Source organism: Falco cherrug, chromosome 8, assembly GCF_023634085.1.
Source record: "Falco cherrug isolate bFalChe1 chromosome 8, bFalChe1.pri, whole genome shotgun sequence".
Classification (NCBI taxonomy): Eukaryota; Metazoa; Chordata; class Aves; order Falconiformes; family Falconidae; genus Falco; species Falco cherrug.
Window position 1 is genome coordinate 8455078 of NC_073704.1, and position 13768 is coordinate 8468845.

A 13768-nucleotide genomic window follows, 5' to 3' on the forward strand; every position below is an offset into this window, starting at 1 on the left:
AGAATAAAAAAAGAGAGAGGAAACAACTTTTCCGGCTGCCCCCACACCGAGGCGTTGCTTCCAGAGACGTCCTGGTGGCTTTGGGAGGCTCAGCTAACCAAACTGGAAAGCAACACTTCCTTTGTTGTCCCCAAAGTTTAATGAAATCCTGCAAAAAGAAATATAAAAAAGAGCCTGACCGCCCCAAAATGGAAAGAGTTTCTTGCACAAAAGGGATAGTGGGATGTTTGGAGGTGGCCACAGCCCCGCTCCGGTTGCCTTGGCCTTTTAAGGTTGTTTCTCTTGCAGCTAGTGCCCTCTCGCGGAAAGCTCTCATCTGCTCCATTTTTACTGGGTTTTTTTTCCCAAAAAAATGAAATTGCGTCCCTGCAGAGAGCAGGAGCACACACAGAGGCACCGGCTCTGCCCATGGCCAGCAGTGCCAGCGACCCGCTTGTGCCTTCCCACCTGGCACCGGGAAGGAGGATCACATCGGGATGGAGGATTGCCACCCCATGACATCCCACCACGGTGAAGCTGTCCCGAATCAACGTGCTCCATGGTGGCAATCCAGGATGCTCTGACGCCAGCCCCGCCAGTGCTAAGGGAAGGTCTCCCACTGGCACCATCGCAAGCTGCCACCCGCTTTGCTCCCTTCCTTGCCTCCCGAAAAGCACGAGATAATTGGGAATGGGAGCAAAAGGTGAGGCCAATGTTCCTCTCAGATGTCCGAACGTCAAAGTGACACCAGCGTGGAGCTGGGGGCAACGAAGAGCCGTCGGGATTGATGCGGCTGGTGGGGACGGGAGCAGGATGCGAGGTCAGTGGCTGGGAAAAGCGATGCCTGAGCCGGCAGAGCAGCAGTGCCATCACCTGGAGCCCTCTGCCAACGTGCTCTTCCCCGGGAAAATCCCAAAGAGAACACAAACACACATTATTTTTGTTTTTCGATAGCCAAGACCTCTCCTGGAGCACAAAGCCTCCCCAGCAAAGGGGTCAGGCTTTATGCCAGCCTTCCTTTATGCCACAGCATCAAGAGGCTAAGCATCCATATGCTTTTCTTTTTTCAACCCGAAAGCATGGGTGTTGTGGGGAACACCTCCAGTGGGGTCAGGCTGGCATAGGGCACCCTAATTTTGCATCGGGGTGGTGCAGCTCTTGAGCAGAGTTTGGGGAAACTCTCTTGTAAAGGGCTGGAGGGGTCCCTGGCTGAATGTGAAGAATAAATGGTTTTGGGGATGGTGTTTGGGGCAGTGCTGGGGATGGAAGGTGACGGGGCAGTGCTGGGGTCAGGCTTTGTTCAAGGGATATGGGGCTGTGGGGGGTAGTGGTGGAAAGCAAATTAGTTGTATAAGAAGCTTGGGTGGCAGGTGGAGGGAGGGGATTCTGCCCCTCTGCTCCGCTCTGGTGAGACCCCCTCAGCAGCGCTGCGTTCAGTCCTGGGGCCCCCAGCATAAGAAGGTCCATGGACCTGATGGAGCAGGTCCAGAGGAGGCCACGACGACCATCAGAGGGCTGGAGCCGCTCTCCTGTGAGGGCAGGCTGGGAGCTGGGGTTGCTCAGCCTGGGGATGAGACGGCTCTGGGGAGACCTTACGGCAGCCTGCCAGGGCCTGAAGGGGCGGCAAGGAAGCTGGAGGGGGCTTTTTACAAGGACGTGTGGGGATAGGGCAAGGGGCAATGGCTTTAAACTGAGAGAAGGTGGATTTGGATTAGGTATTAGGGAGGAATTCTTTCCTGTGAAGGCACTGGAACAAGTTGTCCAGAGCAGCTGTGGCTGCCCCATCCCTGGCAGTGTTCAAGGCCAGGCTGGATGGGGCTTGGAGCAACCTGGGCTGGTGGAAGGTGGCCCTGCCCGTGGCGACGGGGTGGAACTAGGTCATCTTCAAGGCCCCTTCCAGCCCAAACTGTTCCATCAGTCTGTGATTCCATGCAGGGTATGTCCCTTACGCCTCACACAGCACAAGCACGCAGAAATTTTATTACACACAAGCACGCAGAAATAATGCGGAAAAGCGGCATAACCGACCTGTTCCCTAAAAGATGCGGGTGCCGCACGTGCTGCCCAGCCACGCCCCCACCGCCGGCCCGGCGCGCCGCGGTCTTGGCCACGCCCTCCGCCCGCCCGCCCGCCCTGGAACCCGGCCCCGCAGTCCTCCAGAGCATCAAAAAGGTGGTGCTAGATCGGCTTAGCGTGCTCTATGCTGCGGGCGGAAGTGCGTCACGCTTGCGACGGAAGTGATGTCAAGGCGCGGCCGCCTCCTAAGGGGAGGCGGTTCTGGCTGGCGGTGGGGTGCCGTGAGGGGAAGATGCCCGTGGCGGTGATGGCAGAGAACTCCTTCAGCTTCAAGAAGCTCCTGGAGCAGTGCGAGACCCAGGAGCTTGAGGTACTGTGGTGCGGGGGGGCGCAGCACCGGGAGGGGCCCGGGGGCGCCGGGGCCTGGCTGAGGCCCCGAGTGCCCCGGCAGAGCTTCGGGGCTCGGTGCCGCTCCGCCGCGCTGGTGGCTGCGGGCCCGAGGGTTTCTGGCGTCGTGGGTCAGGGTTAGCAGTAATTCTGGTCGCGGTAAATGCGGACTTTTGTCTGAAAGCGCTGTTTTGAGAGGCCAACCTGATCCTGCAGGGACAGGTATTCATGATTCTGCCTTTGTGAGGTTGATAAGGGTTCAGTGTTTGAACTGGCTGCTTGTGTGAAAGCCCGCCAGAAAGCTTTTTAGAAACTTGCAAGTTGCAGACAAAACGAGTGCGTCTTAGTACAATTATGAGGGTATTTTTGGAGGGTGCGTGTGAGAGAGAAGTTCATGGGTCTCTGTGTATCTCACGTTGTTAAGAAAAAGAAGATGTTGAACAGGTAAGTGGAGCACTGACCCAGGCTTGGAGAATTGCTATTAGATTGATGGTACGTTTATTATGGGAGCTCACACCAGAGGCTTCCTCTGCGCTGTTTTGAATTTTATCACTTGATGAGTTTTTAAGTCAGACTGCGTGCAACGTTAGTGTGCCAGACTGCACCCTGGGGTAAATCCAAGTGGCACCATGTTAATGCTAAAAGCTCTTCCCGAGTGATACCCAAAGAGCCTTTCTCATCTTGCAGCGTTTCCAGGGCTTTTCTAAAGGGAAAATTTAGGGCTCATGCGTCCTACTGTAGTGATTTGTAAGAAGGGAAAACTGGAGTTTTCCTCTTTCATGCGCTCTTTAATGATTCTGGCTTTTAGATCCTGCTGCCCTAGCAATTGAAGGGAGACAGTTGATCCTGTACGTGATCACTGGCACAGCAGAACTTTGGTGTTAACAAACCACACAGCTTTGCAGTGAAAAATCCAATCCCTAAATGGAAGGGGTCCCTACACATATGGGTGTGCATCATCAAGCATCAGCTGGTGTTTCTCTGCCCTGTTTCTATGCTGAGCCCACATGCCTCTCATATGCTCAGCATGGTGCTGTAGCTTCTTGTTATGCCCTGAGTTCTGTAGAATAATGTTAATGAAGCTGGAGGGAGATCGTTGCACTGAAAATGAGCTATGTGCTTCCTCAAGTAATGGGCACATAAGCATAGAGAAGCAGAGGAGTGCCCTTGTACCATGTGCGAGAGTTGAGTGTGTCTACCCCTTCCTGGTGGGAATGGTTCAGTACTCCCTTTGGAGGAGCATGTGCACAGCACTTACTGCTAAGGCATGTATTAGATAAGTGTGGGTAGAGGGATACGTAGGGTTATGAGATGGTGTTAGTCCTCTGACCACAGCATGTATTAACAGTCACTGAATGGCTTGATGTGAGGAAATTTTGGTTCTTATACATTGTATTTCTGTAAATGGAGTTACCTTTTTGCTCCCCTTCACATGTTAAAAGCTTCAAAACATGGGTTGATACTTGATTTGGGTAATGGCTTGAACCTATCTTGCAGTGGCTTTGCCTGGCCTTTTGGCCTCTGGAGTGGTGGGAGAGTTGTGTCAGGGTGAGTTCTGAATGGTGTGGGTAGAGCTTAGCAGGCTTTGGACTTTTTCTGCAGCCACCCGAGGAAGTGTAACATATCCTTCTCACCTCCCTGCTGCAGAGCGTGTGGCGTTGGACCTCGATGGGTCACTGGACTTCAACTGTGCTCTGCTCAAAGTTTCTGCTGTGTGTGCGAGCAGAGTCTTAGAGTAAATGGTAACAGATACACCCCTGGCAAACTGTTCCCAAATGCTTTATAAAGGCCGATAACTTATTTGCTGTGCATGTCTGCATCCATATGAAGATTCTTATTGGCACAATAATATATGCTGACAGGCTTCATGTTTTAGATCGTGAGTTGATACATAAACTGTGCTTTTTGTTGCAGGATAGGTGGAGCCACAGAGCTTCCTTCAGTAAGACTAGATTATAAGTCTAGTTGTTTTGGTGGTAGTTAACTTTCCCTTCTGTTCTGCTAGTCTTCTGGCAGAGAAATTAACGAGTTTTCTCTTTAGTGTGGAGACACTAAAGGTGAACTTACACAGTTAAAACAGGTGGTGTGAATTAATTTGCTTTGTTTCACTGGGCATAATCCAAGGAACAGCTGCAGAAACAGTTGTATTTTTATGTAGGTGATGAGCCCTGGGAAGTGTGAGAATGGCTGGGGACAATGATATCTGCTCCATGACATGGCTAATCACCTGCTTTTGGCTTAGATGAGCCTATAAATCACACATGTAATAAAATCAAATAGCTGCATAACTGGCTTCCTGTGAGTGCTTGCTACACTATCCTTTGATAAATTAGTAAAATCTTATTGGAAATCTTTTTAGCTTTTAAATGATTATAGACTTTCAAAATTTTATAATTTTATTATAACTCAATTTTTTCTACTTGTATGATTTGTGAGGTCTGAAGTGTGTCAAGTGTCAAAGCTTAGTTTCGACTTTTAAGAAGGGCAGCTCAAGTGAGTGGAGAAGCTGTGCTCTGGTGGAGCATCCTGAATTGAAATGAAGTTTAAGTCAAATGAAATCATGAGTGCCTAAAAACAGCTGTTTGTGAGGAACTGTAAAGTGAGATGGTTACTGCTTTCATGAGCATAAGCTAGAACATTAGAGTAATGAAAGATACAAGCTTACTTTATTCATTCAAAAGAACAAACTAAGTTTTCTAAGTAAAACTTCTAGCATGTGCAAGTTAACTCTTCATTGTAAGATAAACTGCATTGATACAACATAGCAACTGTGACAATTTGTCCAGACTTATTATGGGTGGTTGTGGGTGTGGAAATTGTCTTGAAGTGTTCAGTTTTCATTAAACTTGGCTTCCAGCTGTATTTTGTGAGATACTTCTCTTAAAATATGTAACCATATTATTTGTACTTGTTTTTTAGGCCCCTGGAGGAATTGCAACACCCCTTGTTTATGGCCAACTTCTAGCTTTATACCTGTTGCATAATGACATGTAAGTGGCTTGTCTGAATCTTTAGCTTCAGATACTGAATTTGTCATTGTCAGCTTGAGCTGCAGTTGCCAGAATATTAGTAATTGGTTGCGTGGCTGACAAAATAGGCATTATCAATCCTAGGCAGTACTGTGGTTTGGTTTGTGGTTTATTGTTTTGGTTTTTTTTTTTTTTAATATTAATGAAATTAAGTCTTTCACCCCTTGCTCTGTCAGGAAAATTATTCTCTGCTGTTTGCTGTTGCCCACTCTTTTGAGCTGTAGGAAAACAGATCTGCTTTAGGGAGAAAGTTCCTTAAATAGTGAAGTTGGCTCTTTAGAAAGTGTTGAACATGTCAGTGTTTTGATTTGTAGCTTTTCAAGGCTGCATTTGCTTTGAATAGGATTGCGAGATGCTCCTTGTGCTTACATTACAGCAGGATAACTCTGAACTGTATGTGTTAGAAATGAGGGGTGCTCTTGGCCTGAATGAGCTAAAGCTGCATTAAACTGTAGTCCTTTGAATGCAATCTGATGGGTTATTACAGTGTCCCTGTGTGAACTTGATTCACTGTGTTTAGGGTTTTATGTAGTAATTGCCAATTATTTATTCAGGCAGAATATTCAGCCATGTTTGATTATCAAGCCAAAGTAAGCATTGGTGTGGGGATTTGAAGTTCGGAGTGTGTTATTGCGTTGTAGATGTATATTCTTCCAGGGCAAGTTCCCTGAATGCTGATACCGAGTATTAAGTTTAATGCAGATAGCCTTGGTTCAAATGATGGTGAAGTTTTAAATTGTGCTTTAGTGAAAAGCAGTGAGTCTTTTTCTCTACTTTGCATTTTAAACCTTTTGGGGAATTTGTAACCATTTCAGTTTGACTGCTATGCTCTGAAGATCAATGAGTAAATATTTCAATATGTCCACATCTCCAGAATGTATGTGACAAAGCTGGGTTGGGAGGAACATGCACAAAACAGTTTAAATCTTCGGTATGCAAAGTGAGGTGTGGGCACATGAAGAAAGTATTCTTGTACTGTTAATAAGTTAAATAAAAATATCTTTAAATGGTGTTTATTTAATTCTTTTTAATTTCTATATTTGTTTGCTTTATAATGTGCATAATATATTAATACAGTTGTACATGTATGTAACTTATAAATACATGTACGGGGCGGGGGGGTGCATGCTCAAAAATGTTTTTCTGCTGGAAGTGCATGATTGAGATTTGGAGACCACTGATCTAAATGACAATTGATGCTATGAAAAGTTACTGTTTGTATGTGTGTTCCTCAGAGGCAGCTATTCCAAAGATAAAACTGCAAAACTAACTCTTGTGAATTGCTGCCTAGGGTAGATAAATGAAAAACCTTTTCTAAACTTGGATTAAATGAGGCAGTTAATGAATTATTTGTTGTTTTGTGGCAGTCGTGTTATCTACTCTAAGAGTAACTTTGGTTTTTTACTTCAGTAGATGAAGAATGAATCTTTTTAAAGCACTGAGATGAGACTGTGTTAATTACAGCATCTGAACAAATCTTTTGGTGTCCTTGTAGCAAACATTTGGTTATTGAGAAGTATTTTTAACTTAAATTTTTTTAGGAATAACGCGCGGTATCTTTGGAAAAGAATCCCTCCTGCTATCAAATCTGTAAGTACTTCATGAAATGCTGTTTCATACTAAAAAAAAGTTTCATAAAGCTCACAAATAATGACTTTTCCGCCAAGGACTCTGTTGGGTGAGTAGCCTCGGGTTTGGTTCTGTGCAGTGAACTACATGCTCAGCAGATGTGACCTGTCATCAAGATTGCAAGACTTTCAAGTTAAAAATTCGCTTCACTGTGCAAACCGCATCTCTACTTTACAAAGCCTCTACTGAAGAGGGAAGTATCTTTAAGCAGAAAATAAGTTGTGCCTGTCTCTTTGCAATTCCAGTCAGTAGCCTAAGTGTGGATTATCGTACACGATTGGTTTAGTTGGTATGTGAGCCTGGATTGCTATAACTGATGGGAGCAGGCTTTGCTTACGTGGGCGATAAAATTTTGGTAGAGGATGGACCAGGGAGCTTGCAGCAGTGATACCTGCTAGAACAAGATTTGCCAGTGCTTGCCTGTTCATCTTTACAGGTGTTGTAGTGTTACTTTTGCAATGGGAAAGGGAAGGGAACAGAAGTAGGTTTATACAGTATGGTCACTATAGAGTATATGCTGTTCTGGATTAATTGGTGGGGGATTTTTTTGTCACAACAGGCAAATGCTGAACTTGGTGCAGTTTGGTCAGTAGGACAAAGGATCTGGCAGAGAGACTTTCCAGGAATCTATACAACAATCAGTGCACATCAGTGGTCCGAGACTATTCAGCCAATCATGGAAGCACTTAGAGGTACAGAGTGAACTTCTGTAGGTAGCGTGGAATTACATGTTACCATAAATTATTTTTCTGTGCTCAAACACAAATAGGCAACTAGACAAATGACTGTCATGAAAAATCAAAGTGCTGAGGAAGATTGTTGCCAAGTTTTTGTAGGTTTTACTTAAAGGATTTTAGGTATTGGGTGTAAATAAAAAGCTCATTACAAAACCTTGTAGAAACAAACTGAATTGTTTTTATTAAGATTGTGTATGTGATTGTATATGTTCTTTCATAGTGGAATTTTGTACACTATATGTTTTGTTCTATAATAGCAAAAGGGACCATTAGTTTACCCAGTTTTAACCAGTAATCTAGGGGACTTGGCTTGGCATTTCAGCACTCTGCAACACTTAGGGAAAGATTTCTCTTTAAATGTGGCTGTAGACAAATGTTTTGTAGACTATGTAACAGTAATATGCAAAGTCTTGCTACCAGAGGGCAGTACAGACTGCTGAAAAGCCTTCCCAGTTACTTTGCAATAACAAATCCTCTGTAACTTCAGAAACAACTGATTTTTAGAGGCCTTGTTATCAAAGTAATGTGGAAAAAAAGACATGAATAGTTTAGTTGTTTTCTCTTTTTTTCTGATTCTGAATTGTTTGATGCAAGTTTACTGCAAATGGAGAATGCCATCAGAAGCAGTTTCCTTAACTGGTTTACATACTGGTGGTTGTACCCAAGATGCTGCAAACTGCATTTGGAAGTTAAATGTGGTCACTGAGGGGGTTTTGTCCTGGCATAGAGCAAGCTGTTGTCTCTGGCTGCTGACTGTAGTATTTCAGTGGGTTATGGGAAGGGAGAGGGAACTTTTAAAGTGCTAGCTTTAAGGGTGCTAGTGGTTTTACAAATGTGTTAAATTTTTTCAGATCTCCTAGTTATGGAGATTAGTCTACTGTCTGCTCACAGTGTTCATCTCTTCTTAGATGCAACTAGGAGACGAGCCTTTGGACTGGTTTCTCAGGCATATACCTCAATAGTTGCAGATGATTTTGCAGCCTTTGTTGGGCTTCCTGTAGAAGAAGCTGTGAAAGGTACTTTGTATTTATTTACTCAATAGTTTTTCTACAGATGATTGAGATCAGAGGGCTGTAAGTGATGGTAAATAGAAACGTGTAGAAATTCTGAAACTGCTATAAAGAGAAGTGATGGGGCAGTGAATAGAGACAAATGTCGTCTTTTGTTCTGGATAAGTGTTCATTTTTATTGCCACTAGTTGCCATTGGTTATCCTCCCCTTTCTCTGTGTGGAAATGTTAAGGCAATTCAATGGTGAGGGAAGAGTGAAGGTAGTGGATTAAGCTAGTCCCATGTGCTATTACTTTCATGATGATATTTGTTGAACTACATGTTTAAATAAAAGCATTTTTGTATGAAATACATGCCTTGGAGCTGTGGTGTACAGGCAGTGAACTGAGGTACTTTTCTACTGGTCTTAACGTGCATCTTTATTTTGCAATTCTAGCAGTCATTAAGGTATTTGTTCTTACAAATGTAAAAATGCCTTTTCAGGTGTGTTAGAGCAGGGCTGGCAAGCAGACTTTTCAACTCGTATGGTAATGCCTAAAAAAACAGGTAGGTGGAGCTGTTATTTCATTAGACATAGAGTTTAGCATTATCTAGTAATTAGGTGTTAGTTTTTAATTAAGAGGTTTTGCACAATACTTTAGATATTTTTTGTGGAGGTTTATGGCACTTATCAACATAGAATATTTAGAAAATGTAGGAAGTACAAAGTAGTGGGTTTGGTTTGGGGTTACAAGTAGTTTGGATAAACTACATCCTCAAATTAACTGTTTTTTAAACAAAAGCAGACAGGATATGCTATGATTTCTCCTTCTCCTCCTCTGCTGCTGGCTCTGACTCAGTGGAACATAAGTTGGGTGACCTCAAATGACATGTCTTAATCTAATAAAGATGAGTTAAAAAAATATACCATTTTGAACTTGAGGATTTTTTCAGGAGAAGTAGAAGGTCTTTTGGCAGGAATCTAGTGAATCTTTGTGTTTTGAGGAGCTCCAGTTGTTGGTATAATTCCCTTTGCTTTCCGAAATTTTTTCTACTCGATCTTTTCTTTGTCATGGTGTTGATAACAGAATATCTGTTCCTGCAGAGCTCAGCCTGCAGAAATACTTGGCTTTTTTTTGCTGAAGGTATAGCTGTGGCTGGCTGTGGCAAAAATAAATGTTAAGCTGTGAAGACAGGATGAAATGACTGCTCTTAAACTGCACAGTGCAGCTCTAGAAGAGGGAGCCAAGTTATGGCATATCCAAAAGGGCAGCATCTAATAGGCTAAGAAAATACACTGTTTGTATGGGCAGAATTTTTAGGTGTTCAGAGCCCAGAACATCATAATAAACATGTGCCAGGCAAGGTGTTGAAATTTATCCCTGAGGGCACATAACCAACCAGAGCCCTGAGCTTTTTATGTGATTGGGTTTTTTTTATTAACTGGTTGCAAAATATGCAGTGCTTATGAGTACTGGAAACTAGATACATGTGGGTTTTTTCCAAAAGTGTGTGCAAGAACTACTATTGAGGCAAAAGGAAGAGGCAGGAGTCTGTGATCTGTTTGAAGCTGCATGTCTAACCGCCTAAACCTTGGGTATTGTGCTTTTTAGCTATGAAGTAAAACATGATAATTGAACAGGTTTAACCTTTTCATCCAGTTTTGGCTTGCTGTATAGAACTGTTTAAAATGGATCTATTGGTCTAAATTCTATGTGTTTTTCTTCAGGTGTGCTGGAAGCTTCCTTTAACAGATTTATTCCTTCATCAGGTACTTTCTGTTTATATATAATCTTACTTGCGTATGTCTAAATATGATTGATTTAAATATGTCTAAATGTTATTAATAGAAACACAATTTTACCAGCATCACAAAATGGGAATTGGGTCCTAGAGAAGTGAATATTGTTACTCCCCACCTCAAAAAAAAAAAAAAAAAAAAAAAAACCAAACCAAAAAAACCCCAAAAAACCAACCAACCAAAACTGCACCCCACATGTGAACATGTTTCTTACTCTGTCTTCTCTTTCCCTCACATCTTAATGAGTGCCTGAGATTCCCCCTCCTATAGCTGAAGTAGGGAGCAGATTCCAAGAAGGGGTAGATGGCACCTGTAAAACAGTAAGATTATGGCTAAAACATCTGACTCCAGAGGCAATTATTTCACAAAGCAACTCTTAAGTAGGTTTCATTGCTTTTGTGTGATGTGGGAGTTCTGAAGTCTCCCCTGCAGAAGAAAGCAATCTTCTGGTTTTACTCGGAGCTCAACTATAGATTGAGGTGTAGTATGTTGTATCATGCTGACTCTCAAAATGCTGTTGTCTCTGTCATTCACAACATGGTGACCGCAGATCTGAATTGGTGACTTGCTGTGTCTTAACAGTTTTCAAGTGTCTTAAATTGACAGGTTTAATTCTAAGCCAATTTCAAGAGCTGGGGTCTTGCTTTTTGAAAACATTCTCTTGATTGTCAGTCTGTCACATACTTGCAGCCCAAAGCAGTATGTCTACTTTAACTGTATTGTGAATGCTACTCTGTTAACCCCTTCAGGAAGGGTAAATGCAAATTTCCCTGCTATTTTTATTTCTGATTTTTAAATCCTAACTTGCCTCCCTGGCTTCAGTCACTTGTCTTCCAACCTATTGTTAAAATGTAGTCTCAGATTAGCTGGCATTTATAGAAGGGTCTGCATGTGCACTGTGTTCTCCTGCAACCCGTGCAGCACTTTACTGTGCTTTGTCAGATGACCCAGTAGATTTATTTGGCATCTTCTGTATGGCAACTTGTAAGGAAAGGAGCAACTGAAGAGCTCCAGGAGCATTCTTGTCAAGAAGTCTTCGTTATTCAGACTCCAACGTATGCATAAAAAATTCTGGAGACTGCTGACAACTGGAACTTCTTACAGCTATATCTGCTGTTACTGACTTTTGGACTACTTAATGTTGCAGATAACAAAAGTAATGTCAGCTAAAGCTGTGTAGGTAGGAGGCACAGTTAAAGATATAGCCCCCGTAAGACTGTTTAACAGTCTGATGCATTTAATTTTTTTCCTTACTGTTGTGATGGATGGTATTGCAGATGGATTTACTTTCTTGTTTTCGTTAATGATGCATTTGTTTTATCTTTGTAGAACCTGCTCCGGTTCCACCAATTCCAAATGAACAGCAGTTGGCCAGATTGACTGACTATGTGGCTTTCCTTGAAAACTGATTACCCTGCTCCTGTATTCAGAACAACTTGGGAATCCTGTGTACTGACAGTTTTAGAAATCTAAGATTTACTTCATTTTGTATCTGTTAAACATTGCAGCATCCCTGACTCAAATGTGTGAAGTATACAGTGTATGTTAGCCCAATTCATGTTTTGCCAAAGCCAAGCTAGCAATTGAAACAGTCCTTAACTCTTGTAATATTTATTCAGTAGGTACACAGCAGTATTATATAGTAAGGTTTTTTTTATTATTGACTCATAGCAGAGAGACAGAACATTTTCCAGGTATGTTAGGAATGGAGAAGAAAAAGCGAATAATGAAGCAGGTTGGGTGTGTTGAGAAATTTAGGCTAGTAGGTTGTGTGCTTCTATGGGGAGTACTGGTTTGCTTATCACAGATCAGTTGCCTATTGAACTGAAGTACAAAGCGTGGAAGACTGCCCCACCCCTATCTGCATAGAGAAAATATTCTGATGAAATAGTAACTTAAAGAAGAAAACAATTTACAGTAACTCTTTTGCAAGTATATTTGTGGCATATTTACAATGTTTTCTCATTGGTCTTCCTAGATTGTTAAATCTTCTGTTTTGATGGGAGAGATTTCACATTGGGCATATTTTTATAACAGAATAATTGGAGCATTTAAAAAAGGCAAATCTTCGCTTTGAGGAAAAATTTCTACTTTTGGAAGGTTTTATTTGAGCTATGTAGGACACCAGATAATTTGCTGGGTAACCATACACCTTCTTGAGGCCTGTCATGTCTTGGTTCTGTAGTACAGTGTGCCAGGATCTACAAGAAACAACAGCTCTTCCCTGTCTTTAAGCTTTCTGGATTACACCTGCAGTTATTGGAGAGGAATTTTAAAAGTAAGAGTAGGTGTCCCTGAGTAGAGACCAATTGAGATGGGGATGATATGTTATCCTGCAATGTCAGTTTGAGATATACATTTTCTATATCGGAGCACTGCTGTGTGAATCTTTGAGTTAAGAGTGGATTTTTAGAAGCAGAAAGATGACTTGTATTCCCAGGCTTCTTATTTCTATTATGCTGGTAAAAAGACTATGGGAAAATAGAGGTGCTTTAAAAGGCAGTACATGCCTTCATTTGCTTCTCCCTCCTTTTCAGCGTCATATTCAGTGGTATCATCAAAGATGGCAAGTGTGCCCTGTGTTGTGATTGTTTTTGTTCCAGTGTGCACTACCTACTGTACATTCTCTTGTTGGAGGGATGTGTTAGCAGGGAGGAATTATAAACTGTGCACTGCTGCTTTGAGAGCTCCCTTTATATGTAAACACTTACTCAAAATGATTATTTATTTGAAACCCACCTGACTTGGATTTCTAAATTTATCTTCAGTGATATTAAAGAACATGTTTACACTGACCTTGTGTACTTGATTTTTCTTAATTTTCCTTGGGCTACAGTTGTTCTCGTTTGGCTGGTTTTTTAATGAATTCTTATGGGGCTTATTTGGGTAGGGCTAGTTAAAGATTAGTACAACACATTACGCTTAGACAGGTATTTTGAACAGCTTTGTGTGCAGTATTTGTATCATTTTATATCTTAAAAAAGGTACCCTTCAGATGTCTTCCAATATTCAAAGGTGTAAGGTACTTGAAGAGCTAAGTGAAAATTTCCCCTTGTGTGTATGTGTTGTGCAGCTTTGCGGTTGTTTGTAGCACACAAAGACAACCCTGCTTGCAGCCATGAAAATTAGACGTGATTAAAGGATTACTAACCACTTGTACTTAATAAATGGTAGTAGGAGAGGAGCAACGTGGACACTGGT

General features: G+C 42.5%; 1 protein-coding gene across 1 annotated transcript; it reads left to right on the forward strand.

Moving 5' to 3' along the window:
• The first annotated feature begins 2213 nt into the window (after nt 1-2213).
• On the forward strand, nt 2214-13362 carry COPS8 (COP9 signalosome subunit 8). The gene is made up of 8 exons (XM_014278669.3): nt 2214-2365; nt 5302-5372; nt 6953-7001; nt 7600-7732; nt 8686-8793; nt 9271-9333; nt 10496-10537; nt 11897-13362. The coding sequence occupies exons 1-8, from the start codon at nt 2288-2290 to the stop codon at nt 11974-11976; spliced, it is 624 nt and encodes a 207-aa protein (XP_014134144.1). The 5' UTR covers nt 2214-2287; the 3' UTR covers nt 11977-13362.
• The last annotated feature ends 406 nt before the right edge of the window (nt 13363-13768 follow it).